Source organism: Geotrypetes seraphini, chromosome 13, assembly GCF_902459505.1.
Source record: "Geotrypetes seraphini chromosome 13, aGeoSer1.1, whole genome shotgun sequence".
NCBI lineage: Eukaryota > Metazoa > Chordata > Amphibia > Gymnophiona > Dermophiidae > Geotrypetes > Geotrypetes seraphini.
In genome coordinates this window covers 19,784,927-19,798,599 of record NC_047096.1, presented here as the reverse complement: position 1 = coordinate 19,798,599, position 13,673 = coordinate 19,784,927, and the positions used below count along the sequence as shown (strand labels likewise).

Genomic DNA, 13,673 nt, shown 5'->3' with positions numbered 1-13,673 from the left:
TGATTAAGAGGATGGACCTCTTCTCGTTTGAAGAAAGTTAAAGAGGTTAGGGTTCTTCAATTTTGAGAAAAGACGGCTGAAGGGAAATATGACAGAGGTCTACAAAATCCTGAGTGGAGTGGAATGGGTAGATATACTGTTTCCGAAAGTACAGGGACTAGGGGACACTTTATGAAGTTACATAGTAATACTTTTAAAACAAACAGGAAAAAGTATTTTTTTTTCACTCAACAAATAGTTAAGCTCTGGAACTCACTGCCAGAGGATGTAGTTAAAGCAGTTAATGTAGCTGGATTTAAAAAAGGTTTGGACAAATTCCTGGAGGAAAAGTGCATAAACTGTTATTAAGGCACATCTGGGGAAAGCCATTGCTTATCCCTGGGAGTAGGAATCTTGCTACTTCTGGGGATTCTTCCAGGTACTTATGACCTGAATTGGCCACTGTTGACAAGAAAGATGCCGAACTAGATGGACATTTTATCTGACCTGAGGTGGCAATTCTTATGTATAGGTGAAAAGCGCAGTGGTTAGAGCAACAGCCTCAGCTCCCTGAGGTTGTGGGTTCAAATCTCATGCTGCTCTTTTGACCCTTGGCAAGTCACTAATTCCTCCATTGCCCCAGGTACATTAGATAGAGTGTGAGCCTACCAGGACAGATAGGGAAAAGTGCTTGAGTACCTGAATGAAAACCACTATAAATAATAAATAGCTTTGACAATTGCTCTTTCAATGTCCCGAAGCAAACTTATCTCTTTGCAAATGAGAGGAGAAGACTCAGGATGGCCCTCTCCCACTCCAGCCCCTGGTACTAGGAAGCCACATCTCTTTGTAGTGACAGATGGTGCACAGACTTCTCTCTTTCCCATTTTTCTGCTGTAAATGCTCCATTCTCTCCTTGAGGCAGGCAGTGCTGCCCTCTTATGTCCTGATTTTTTGTGTTTTCATCTTTCAGTTATGACTCGAACATGAATGACTCACGAGACGACAAAAAGAACACATTTGCCAACACCATGGAGTTTGTGGAGGATTACCTGAACAATGTGGTGAATGATTCCATGCCTTTTGCCAATGACGAGAAGAACAAGCTTACCTTTGAGGTAAGTCCTGCAGGAACACTTTCACTTTCATAGGACAGCCGTACCAGAGACAGTAGCCTTGGCAGGCTGAGGGTGTTTCTACAAGATTCAGTTGAACCTCCCCTCGACAAAAAAAAAATCTCAAATACAGAAGAATTTTCCAATCCATGTTCACCTTCCTTGGAGTCAAAATCTGAAATGATATCACAGAAACTATCCCACTCTTCCACGAAACTGCGCTAGTGTTTTTTTTTAACGCAGAGAGTGTGCAGAGAGCTTTGCTGAATGGCCTGCGCTGCTCCCAACGCTCATAGAGTTCCTATGAGCGTCGGGAGCAGCGCAGTTCCCAACGCTAGAAACTGCTAGCGCAGTTTCGTAGAAGAGGGGATATAAGAACTGAAGCTGACCAAGCCCTATTCTGGAAGAGACTGAAAACCTCTCTCTTTGACAACTAATTCCTCGAAGCTCGCCATACGTGCCAGTCCTTTTTACTTAATATGTTTAGGATCTTTTTTCCTGTCCTCCTCCTGTACCCCCACTTCCCTTTCCTTCTTCAAGTCGCCTAGAGCCTGTTTGGGTGTGCGCGACACACAAATATTAGATTAGATAACTAGGCATCTCTATTTTGGGAGCATAAGTTCCAGGACCCAACAACAGAAAGGACGCACGCAACTTACAATATTCCAAAAGTTTTCTCATTAGTGAGAGACCCATCCGTGTTCTGCCATTGTCTGCCCCCAATGTACCCTGCTTTGTGGCAGCACTCTAGAAATAATTAATAGTAGTAATCAATTGCGCTGAAGAAGACCTTTTTGCATTTATGCACAAACACGCACTTTGCCCTGTTGGTGAAGAGCCCGAGGCCGAAGTCTTTCCCTGAGGACACTGGATGACAACCCCACTTGCGCCTCAGTAGGGAAGGCTGTGTGTTTGCAATGTCACCACATGGTTCAAAGCTTGGGGACCTGTGAAATTGAGAGACATGGGGCAAAACCTATTCATGTCACCAGCTCACTGTGAGTCCTCTTGGGACCCTCATTTGGTGATACTGTGAAAATGATGTCTGGGAGGGGGGGTGTCTCCCTTATAAATTCTAGTTGTTATATGCTCAATAGATGTGTTAGAGAAGACATTTTAATTTCAACTACTTCACCTAGATATTGAAGAAAGGAACATAAAGGGAAGCTGAGAATTAGAGAATGACACGGTGACAAAATTCATCACCGTTCCCGTCCCCACGGATAACCGCGGGAAACCATCTTCATGTTATTCTTTAAGGAGAGAGGGAAGAATCAGAGTATGAATGGCCACAACCACTGACCCGCAAGCTTTGCTCTGAAGAATGCTGGTGTAGAAGGACTGAGGTTGAAACAGACACTAAAGAATGACAGTCTCTGATATCCAGAGCAGATATTGTGATGTCATAATGCCTCATTCCACCAGTGCCTAAGAGCCAATCACATTAGTGATGTCACAATGGCTTCATTATCCTTGGCTCACATAAGAATCAGAGTATGAATGGCCACAACCACTGACCCTCAAGCTTTGCTTTGAAGAATGCTGGTGTAGAAGGACTGAGGTTGAAACAGACACTACAGAATGACAGTCTCTGGTATCCAGAGCAGATATTGTGATGTCATAATGCCTCATTCCACCAGTGCCTAAGAGCCAATCACATCAGTGATGTCACAATGGCTTCATTATCCTTGGCTCACATAAGAATCAGAGTATGAATGGCCACAACCACTGACCCGCAAGCTTTGCTTTGAAGAATGCTGGTGTAGAAGGACTGAGGCTGAAATAGACACTAAAAAATAACATGGGATTATTTCCTGCGGTTATCCGCGGGGACAGGGACGGTGATGAATTTTGTCACCTTGTCATTCCCTACTGAGAATGATGGTTTTTTCCTGTTGTCCAAAGATGTCTTTTTATTTATAGTCCGCCTTTAACAAAGCGGATCATATATTGACATATATATATAAAAAACAGGCACAACATATAAAGCAAATTACAAAATATAGCATCCTTGGACAACAATGTCCAGTTTCCTCTGCTATATACTGTATCTACACTTCTCCCTCCCTATTTGCGGGGGTTAGGGGCAGAGCTGGCCCGCGAATAATAAAAATTCACGAATAACTATTGGGCCGGCTCTGACCTACCTCCGGACCTTACCTGTTGGTCCAGCGGTGACACGGGGCAGGAGCGATCTTTCTACACTCCTGCCCTGTGCAGAGCCGAGCTGTGAGTTCCCATGGTCTCACGAGACTACCACAGTCCTATCTAGAGGATTTGATTGGTCAAATGTGTAAGGAAACAACTTCATATTATTATTGTTTGCTAGTACTGTGTGCACACAAAGCTTTGTCATCAATAAGAACATAAGAATAGCCTTACTGGGTCAGTCCAATGGTTCCTCTAGCCAAGTATCCCGTCTTCGCGGAGGCCAATCCAAGTCACAAGTACCTGGCAAAAAACCAAATAGTAGCAACATTCCATACCACCGAGCCAGGACAAGCAGTGGCTTCCCCCATGTCTGTCTCAACAGCGGACTATGGACTTTTCCTCCAGGAACTTATCCAAACCTTTTTTTTAAAACCAGCTACATTAACCCCTCTTACCACATCTTCTGGCAACACGTTCCAGAGCTCAACTATTCTCTGAGTGAAAAAATATTTCCTCCTATTGGTTTTAAAAGTATTATATTGTAACTTCATCAAATGTCCCCTAGTCTTTGTAAATGTTGATGCAGTAAAATATGGATCCACTTGTACCTATTCCACACCACTCAGGACCCTGTAGACTTCAATCATATCTCACCTCAGCCATCTTCCTTCCAAGCTAAAGAGCCCCAACCTCTCCAGTCTTTCCTTACACAAGAGGAGTTCTTCACCCCTATCATCTTGGCCACTCCTCTTTGAACCCTTGCCAGTGCCGCAACATCCTTTTTGAGATAAGGAAGACCTGAACTGAATGCAATACTCAAGGTGAGGTTGCACCATTGAGTGATACAGAGGCATTGTTACATTCTTAGTCTTGTTTACAATCCCTTTTTAAAAAATAATTCCTAGCATCTTGTTTGCTTTCTTGGCTGCCGCCGCACATTGGGCAGGTTTCAACGTATTGTCCACGATGACACCCAGATCTTTTCCTTGAGCGCTGACCCCCCAAGATGGACCCTAGCATTAAGTAACTATGATTTGTATATCCGTCTGTCTCCTACAGGTTGTCAGTCTTGCTCGTCACCTCATCTACTTTGGATTCTACAGCTTCAGTGAACTGCTGAGGCTGACAAGGACCCTGCTGGGCATCATAGACTGCGTTCAGAACCCACACATGTTGCTGCCAACCTTGTTTAATGACGATGTGACAGGTGAGGATGGTGAGATAGGTGTGAGGTTGCATATAATTTGTCAAATAAAACGGGGAGTGTAGGTTGTGAAAGATGATGATGGTACATGATGGGAGGGTGGGGCCTAGGGGAGAGTGAAAGGTAATGGTGAGATGTGTCCAAGATATGCTAGGTATGGGGGGAGAAGAAAGAAACATAGAAACACGATGGCAGATAAAGGCCAAATGGCTCATTCAGTCTGCCCATCTGCAGCATCCACCATCTCCTCCTCTCCCTAAGATGGTAGCACATGGGGGAAGATGCCAGGTGAAAATGTTGGGACATCGTATTAGAAGACTGCTAGATGAGGGTAGGAGAACATGGCAGATTAGAACAGCAGGGGCACGATCGGAGCAGGTATGACTTGTTTCTCTTCTCTTTTTTAAATTCTCTTCCCTGCATGGCGGGGGCTCTCAGGGAAGAATGTAAGAAGGTCCATCCAGGGCGTGGGACAGATAATGTCTACCATGGTGCTGAGCCGCAAGCAATCTATCTTCTCTGCCCCCATCATGAGCTCTGCCAGCAGCTCTGAGACACCCCCAAAGCCCAAGAATGTGCAAAGTTCTGACATCTGTGTGATGGAGACCAAGCTGAAGATCCTGGAGATCCTACAGGTTTGAAGGGCTCTCAGGGACAATGGGCCTTCTCCTCTTTGCATTCTTGCATTTGCATTTTTTAATACCTCTGTCATCCAAGCGAGGGCCCTGGTGCTTTCCAGCTTAATACCTCAGAAATGACCATTCGGGCACCTCTGAGGTGTATGGAATGAAAGCATACTCTTGAGTGTCGGGCCGTTATCTCCCACATGCTCACTGTACTGCCATGGGAGAGACTGGGCAGGCCTGGGGTGAGATTGGCAGGCAGGACCTGCCCAGGCCTGCCTGTAACTACGCCCTTGCCCCCTACATCTACCATTTTCTCAGTTATAGCACCCCAGCTTTGGAACAATCTACCTATTTATATTCGTAATGAATCTTCTTTAGACAAATTCAAGCGTTCCTTAAAAAGTTTTTTGTTCAAGGACGCTTTTGAAAAATAGACAACACAATTTTATAAATTACTAAACTTCTTAGATCTAAACTAGATTACTGTATAGATTACAGATACATCCTTTTTCTTTCTTTTTTTTTTTTTTGTTCCTTTTTTGTGTTACCTACCAAATGTTCTCCCCGCTAAATGTTTTCTTTCTCTGTTTAAAAATTTGTAGTTCATCCCTTTCACCTTCCGTTCCAGTTATGTATTAGAATGGATATAATTTGACTGTAACTATGTAAATGAGTTTTGTTCTGCCCCCCATTTTAAAATGTTATACACTTTGAAGCTTTTGATATTGCGTACATAACAAAAATTTAATAAACTTGAAACTTCTTTCACTGTCTTTCTCCATTTACAGCAACCTTGTCTCCCTCGCTGTCCCTTCTTCCCATCCATCTTATTTTTGCCTCCCTCATGGCCTGCTTCCTTCCTGATTGCTTGCTCCTTTGCTCTCTTTGTGGTTCTTTCTTGGCCTCTTCCTGTCTTGTCTTTGTGCCTCCCCTGTGACCTTCTGCCTCACCCTTGGTTTCCCCAGTGGCTATCTCCTGGTCTCCTCATCTCATTTTTGTGCTTTTTCCTTTGTAGTTCATCCTGAATGTGCGTCTGGACTACCGGATCTCTTACCTGCTCTCTGTCTTCAAGAAGGAGTTTGTGGAGGTTTATCCTATGCAGGACAGTGGTGCTGATGGCACTGCACCAGCTTTCGACTCATCAAGTAACCATCTTTTCTAACCTGCAGCTCAGATACCTTCTGTGCTGTGTCATCCTCTAGTCTAATGAAAGTTCCTATGCTCTTTACATGGGAAATGTCTGAAGGGAGCCAAACCATTCTCCTGAACCATGTGTTTATAGAAAGTCTTCTTTAAGACAGCCTCATTTTAGGTCTCAGTACACCCCTCCCTTTGAATTCTGTGATATAACATTATCCCAAGAGTTCTTCAAAGATTATGTATCAGGGAATCTTGAGGTCACTGTGGCAGCAAAAGCAGGGAATCTTTGGAAGACTGTGACATCACAGCCTTGTGAGCAGCAAGGAATCCTAGGTACAGTGTGACATCACTGACCCTATAAATGGCAGGGAATCCTAAGGAGACTGTGACATCACATGCCTATGATTAGCAGGGAATCCTGAGTACATTGTGACATGACAGAGTCTGTGAGTAGCAGGAAATCCTCGAGAGATTATGACATCACAAACCCTTTGAGCAACAGTGAATCCTGGGGATAGCATGCAATCAGAGTCTGCACCACTGTTCTACCTTTGTCCTTCCCTCCAACCCCCAGTGCCTCTCTCATTGAGTGCATTGTATGTACTGGGGATCAGACTTCTGCCTCTCTCACTATTCTTCTTTTGGAAAGGACCCTGATGCATTTTGCATTGAAATCCATTTTCCCTTACGTTTTGGCCTGTCTTTCATAGATAAGCCTATTGTCCCCACGTTTTGGTTGGAGGTTATTACGTTACAAGTAAATAGGTTCTGCACCATTAGTTTGAGCATTCCTACACCTTTTGCCTCACAGGTGCCTCACTGAATCTGGATCGCATTGGGGAACAGGCAGAGGCGATGTTTGGTGTTGGGTGAGTGACCTGCTGCCCATCTCCCTTTCTGGACTTCAGCAGCCAGGCTCTCTTGCAATTTTTCTTCACCTACTTGTGTTTAGTCTACTCAGTCCTTGCCTCTGAAACAACTATCTGCAGCCATCTCCACTGTATCTTTGCTTCTCACTTTCCTACCCAGGATAAAAGTTCCCCAGCTACCTCCTGCAGTCTTGCACTCCTTAAATCTTGCCCTCTTTATCCTGACTATCTGCTGTCTAGATAAGTTCACTCAGGTATAGTCTGCTTTGTGCCACCCTTGTGAGGGACCATGGGTAGGCACCAAGAGTTTAAAATGTTCACCTATATATCTGTTATTCCTGCAGAAACTCATACTGGCAGGCTGTCTTTACATACATTCCCTCTCTTGCACAGTTCTTACATCTGGCTCTCATCAGAAGCCATCCTGCATAGGCATTTTAATTCTTCAATATCTGGCTTTTTTTTTTTTTTTTTGCTTTTCATCTGTTCTGGCGGTCATTAGTACTATACATACAGTACTATGAATACTCCTTGCACCAAATTTGTAATTACATCCACCCACCACTAGGGTGTCCGCAATACTCTCTGTGCTTCCACCATTACATTCACCTCTCCTTCAGGGAGCTATCATATCCATCCTAAGAACTTCCATATGTCTCTAATCAGGTAGTTTTCACAGTGGACCTCAGTCCTGATCCCTTCCTATCTGGAGGACGGTGCTTTACCGGTTCTACGACTGGCTCTTAATCTCCTGATTGTGGGTCCCTGCCTCCCCCTGCTCACTGTGTTTCTGTGAAGCTGCATCTCCTCTGCCTCCTCTAATTGTGATGTTGAGAGGTTGTGGCTCTTCCTCCTGCCCACTGTGCTAATGTTAGGCAGTTACTCTCTTGCCTTCTGTCACTCATTGTGGTGATGTTGTGACCTCTGCTGTCTCCCCCTCATTATGCTGTGCTTTTGTGCTGTGCTTTTGTGGGTTACCATATTTTCAGCAGTGTTATGGAATGTTGTATGGCTGTGATTTTCCTGCTTCCCGAAGCAGTCACTCTCCTGCTTCCTCTTCCAGTGTTGTGTTGTGAGTTTGTGGCCCCCATGCATCCTTTTGCACTTCTGTGTTGTGTAGCTGGGACCTCTTGCAGTGCTGTGCAGTGTTGTGTGGCTGTGTCTCCCTTGCCTGCTCTTGTGGTGGTGTGAGGCTGTGACTCTGCTTGCAGGAAGAACACCAGTATGTTGGAGGTTGATGATGAAGGAGGACGGATGTTCCTGCGAGTTCTGATTCACCTGACAATGAATGACTATCCCTCGCTCATCTCTGGCTCCCTGCAGCTCCTCTTCAAGCATTTTAGCCAGAGGCAGGAGGTCCTGCACACCTTCAAACAGGTGGGTATCAAGATAGGAGCCCATCACACCTAAACAGAAGTGACAGGCAAGGGACGCCATGATAAAGGTGACAGGTAGTGACATAGTTCACCTTCTGTAAGTGACTGGCCAAGGACAAAGTGCAGTTTTTTGCAGGTGTCAGCTAAGAGTTGCATCTTTAACCAGGTGTTAGGACACATTTTTATGGAGAAACCAGATGGTTGCGGTATACCCTTCTACAGGTGACCAACAAATCTTTATAGAGGTGACAGGAAGAGAGCTGTGCATTTGTATGTAGGTGGCAGTAAGGGGCACAGCACATTTCTACAGAAAGCCCCAAACCTCTCTTCCAATGAAATCCAAGCAAGATTCAGGAACAAATGGATATGTTTTTATGATGGTATGCATATATTCATCTTTTTGCTTGTGTGGAATTATTTGAACATACAGGTAGGTGTATGGGGTGCTGGGATATGGTTCATTATCCTTTACATGCCTTATGATAGCAGGGAGTTGGTGGACCTGACAGACTCACTCTATCCTCTGCTGTCTTCTCTCACCTGTTCTTTCCTCTTTTACTTGTTCTTTTGCTGCTACTTCCTGGTTAACTTTCCTTTTTGTTCCTTACCTTCTTTTCGGTCATTACTCTTTTTCCTCTGACACTCCCCCCTTCCTTGCCTCTTTTACTCTCTTTTCTTTCTGTTCTATTTCAACTTCTCATTCGTTGTCTTTTTCCCTCCTTGGATTCTTTGTGCTCCTCTCTGTATCTTTCTCACTTTCTTTTTCTCCGTTCACTCTCTCTGCCACAGGTTCAGCTTCTCATCTCTGCACAGGATGTTGACAATTACAAAGTCATAAAGTCAGATCTGGATCGTCTTCGCACCATGGTGGAGAAATCAGAATTATGGGTGGACAAAAAGGGCATCTCAGGAGGCAATGGGACTGGAGAGGGCAAGAAGGAGAAGAAAGAGGTACCGTGCTGGAAAGATATTGCAGGGATGGGGTGGGGGTGGAAGGCTGAAGCGACCTTAATTTCCGTTCCAGTTGGATACAGAAATGTATTCCACTCTGCTTCTTGAAAAGTTTCATCCAGAAATCAGAGTTATGGGTGGACAAAAAGGGCATCTCAGGAGGCAGTGGGACTGGAGAGGGCAAGAAGGAGAAGAAAGAGGTACCATGCTAGAAAGATATTGCGGGGATGGGGTGGGGGTGGAAGGCTGAAGCAGCCTTAATTTCCGTTCCAGTTGGATACAGAAATGTATTCCACTCTGCTTCTTCCAGTTTCATCCAGAAGGTAAACAGAAATGGTCCCTTTCCCCAGAACTAAAAATTCAAAAGTGAAACAGGAAATGATACATTCCTGTGGTCCTTTCTTGTTTTAGTAGGATGGTCTTCCCCGGTAGTGGAATAGACTTTCCAAAATTGAAACATTTATGCTCAAAAGATTCGTAGTAGAGGAAACTCTACCGCAAATCCAGCACTGAAAAATCGGTGTGGCACGCTCAGAGTATTGAGCGTGCAAATTCATGCTGCATTGAAATCACGGCAGTAATTTGTTGCTCATTATTCTGAACTAACTTTCCTGTCCGTGCCTGAGCACTGACCGGTTCATGCATTGACAGGAAAGTAAAAAAAAAAAAAAGCATGCCAAAGCATGTTGACCCCCCCTTCCCTGAGACCGAGCCTGTGCAGACCCACTTGGGCCTTGCCCCACCCCTAGTTATTACTTGCCCTGGTGGTCTAGTGGAATCCCAACCCAACCCTACTCCTTGCAGGCTAAGTTGAGCCTAGCTCCCAAGCTACTACTGGCCCTGGTGGTCTAGTGGAATCCCCACCTCTCCACATACCTTACTTGTAGGATTCAGGTGTGAGTAGGCATTCCTCCTGCCTCTGGGTCATCCTCTTCAAAATGGCAGCACCCCACACCTGTCTGGTACATCCTGGGATGCTTCAGGCGGAGCCTAATTACCAAATAAAGAAAATAAATTCTAATATGGTCGGGTCAGATAAGATTGGTTGAGGATTACACTAGATCACGATGGGGTTGGGCCTGGCCCAACATGGCCAGGGGTGATCAGATTGAGAAAGGAGAGAGCCCATCTGGTGTGGCAGCGTGGTAGGGTTGATAGGAGAGAAGAGTTGCCCTTAGACACCTCTTTTCTCAACCAACTCTCAATACTGTCGCAGACCAGGGTCCAGACAGACCCCTCCCTTTCTAATTACCGCATTTAAATGTGATCTGCTCTAATGGTTTCAGCACCGGTTCTATTCAGGTGCTAATCACCTCTAGCGCCAGCATTGGGTTCTGAGCATTGGCCCACTAGACCCTCTGAAAGTAGCAAGAGCTCTGCCCCAGTCCGTGCTCTCCTGATTATTCACAGCATGTAATGTCATTTTCACTTCTGGTTGTAGCAAGCATATCCCTCCTGCCCCTCATCTTCTCTCTGAAGGTATTACTCCTGTCTCTCACCTCCTCATGCCGTCTGTTTCAGGGCACTGCAGATGAAGAGGGTTTCTTGAAGCCTGTTGGTGAGAAGAGTAGCGAGAACTACCAGATAGTGAAAGGGGTAAGTGACACAGTCCTGGCAGAAGTTATGGTGAAAGCCAGGATCACGGCTTATGATTTCTGAAGCAGACAGTGGAAGGGGCCACACTTGCTATTCTTTTACAGTTCTCTATCTGCTTTGGATTGTGTTGGATTTTTTTATAGCTTCTCATCTGGAAATTTGATAACATGTCACGTTTGACCTCACACAGAGCTGTAAGCACTGTGATGCTGTAAGCGGCACTGGCCAATAAGATCCACAGTGTGTGAGGTAATTTATAACTTCCAGGACATGGCTGCTCCTGGAGGATTACCCAGTAAAGATATTGTTACCAGACACTGAGCAACAATTGTCAATTATTGTGTTCTTCTAAAATTGTCCCTTGTAAACAGAGAAAATGTTTACTTTAAACTAGGGCTGTACTGAATATTTATATTTTATCTGATTCGTCTCTGAATGGTGCACAGAATACATTATGGGCCATATGCTATAAACTGCATCATAAATTAGCCGGTGGTAGGTGCTAGATAATGACACAGGGACAAATTTTTCCCCGACCTACAGGAACTCATTTTCCCATCCCGTCCCCACGAGTTCTTTTCCTGTCCCTGCCTCATTTCTTCAAGCTCCGTCCTCATCTGCTCAAGACTCAAACACTTTAAAATCATAAGTAGCAACATTCTAGAGCTCAAATTGTGATGTCATAATCCCTCATTTCACCAATGCCTAAGCTCCATCCTCATCTGCACAAGCCTCAAACACTTTAAAATCATAAGTAGCAACATTCTAGGGCTCAGACTGTGATGTCATAATGCCTCATTCCACCAATGCCTAAGCTCTGTCCTCATCTGCACAAGCCTCAGACACTTTAAAATCATAAGTGTTCGAGGCTTGTGCGGTTAAGAAGATCTTACAGGAATGGGACAGGGACAGTGACAAAACTTGCAGGGATGGGTCGAGAAAAATTTGTCTCTGTGCCATTCTCTAGTAGCTGCCGAACTTAATTGTTCTAATTGGCACGGTAATTGACCACATTGTTTAAAACCGATTAAAAACTCGTTTAAAAAGTAGGTTCTGGGACCCATCTACATTAAAGGCACTGTAATTGCGTCTATAACAAGATGCCTAAGGGTGCCTTACACCTAAGCAGGCGTGGTTAGGAGGTGGAGCGGGACTCAGATGCCATTAGATGCGATTCACTAAAGAACTTAGGCATCTGTAATGTAGGCCAGTAAAACCCTGGCCTAGAGTGCAGACATCTATGTTTTCTGTTAGGCGCAGTTAGCCGAGATTCTGTAAACGGTGCCTAAGAGTGATTGACGCACAATTTTGTAGGTGGCCTGCCGATCTAGGCGCTGTTTACAGAATCTTGCCCTATTTGTATTTGGCCAAATAGTGATTTAAATTGAATTCAAATATGAATAATCTGGGACTCCACTGTGCTAAATCCTACGGAAATAAACACTTGATCTCTGATTTGATGTTGCTTTTTTTATTATTTATAATGTTAAATCTCAATGCCCATGATTCATGATTCGGCCATTAGGGGAGAGTGTGGTGCAGTGGTTAAAGCTACTGCCTCAGCACCCTTTGGTTGTGGGTTCAAACCCATACTGGTCCTTGTAACCCTGAGCAAATCACTTAAGCCCCCCATTGCCCCAGGTACGTTAGATAGATTGTGAGCCTGTCGGGACAGACAGGGAAAATGCTTGAGTACCTGAATAAATTCATGTAAACCATTCTAGCTTCCGTGGGAGAATGGTATAGAAAATCGAATAAATAAAATATTTAGCCTAATAATACCCCCCCACCCCCAATTTACAAAACCATGAAAGCAGTTTTTAGTGGAGGCTGGCGTGCTGAATGCTCTGCGCTGCTCTCGACACTCATAGAGTTCCTATGAGCGGTGGGATCCGGCCTAAGCTAAAAAACCGCTATTGCTGTTTTGTAAAAGGGGGGGATAAATATGTTGTTTGGTAAAGCGCTGCTTTAAACCAGGATCATTTCCTGTGGTCCTCAGAATAATAAAGCTTAACAAATAAACCTAGAAACATAGAGTATGATGGCAGAAAAGGGCCGACGGCCCAACAAGTCTGCCCACTCAAGAACCCTCCCTCTTCGAGAATCCATCTTTTAAGCATTCCTCTGGAGCGACCCCACCATCGTCCCTTGAAGTTGAGCGTGGTACTGGCCTCGACTACCTGACGTGGAAGACCATTCCATCGATCAATTACCCTTTCGGTGAAGAAGTATTTCCTGGTGTCCCCATGAAATCTTCCCCCCCCCTGAGTTTTAGCGGATGCCCTCTTGTCGCCGTGGAACCCGTAAGATAAAAGATTTCTTCTTCCACCTCAATGCGGCCCGTGAAGTATTTGAATGTTTCTATCATGTCCCCCCTTTCTCTGCGCTCTTCAAGAAAATATAAGCGCAGCCTGCTCAAACATTCTTCATATGGGAGATCTTTGAGTCCTGAGACCATCCTAGTGGCCATTCGCTGAATCGACTCCATTCTCTTCACATCCTTTTGATAATGTGGCCTCCAAAACTGAACACTGTATTCTAGGTGAGGTCGCATAGTAACATACATACATAGTAGATGACAGCAGATAAAGACCCGAATGGTCCATTCAGTCTGCCCAACCTGATTCAATTTAAATTTTTAAATTTTTTTTTTCTTAGCTATTTCT

General features: G+C 44.7%; 1 protein-coding gene across 3 annotated transcripts in view; it reads left to right on the top strand.

The window, feature by feature from the left end:
• ITPR3 (inositol 1,4,5-trisphosphate receptor type 3) overlaps positions 1-13,673 on the top strand; it is a 213,002-nt gene that overhangs the window by 127,611 nt on the left and 71,718 nt on the right. For all 3 annotated transcript variants that reach the window (XM_033917436.1, XM_033917437.1, XM_033917435.1), the window contains 8 exons: positions 953-1,097; positions 4,305-4,452; positions 4,888-5,084; positions 6,091-6,220; positions 7,027-7,084; positions 8,296-8,461; positions 9,250-9,411; positions 10,933-11,007. In XM_033917436.1, coding sequence (XP_033773327.1) covers positions 953-1,097; positions 4,305-4,452; positions 4,888-5,084; positions 6,091-6,220; positions 7,027-7,084; positions 8,296-8,461; positions 9,250-9,411; positions 10,933-11,007 — 1,081 coding nt within the window. The remainder of the gene's footprint in view (positions 1-952; positions 1,098-4,304; positions 4,453-4,887; positions 5,085-6,090; positions 6,221-7,026; positions 7,085-8,295; positions 8,462-9,249; positions 9,412-10,932; positions 11,008-13,673) is intronic.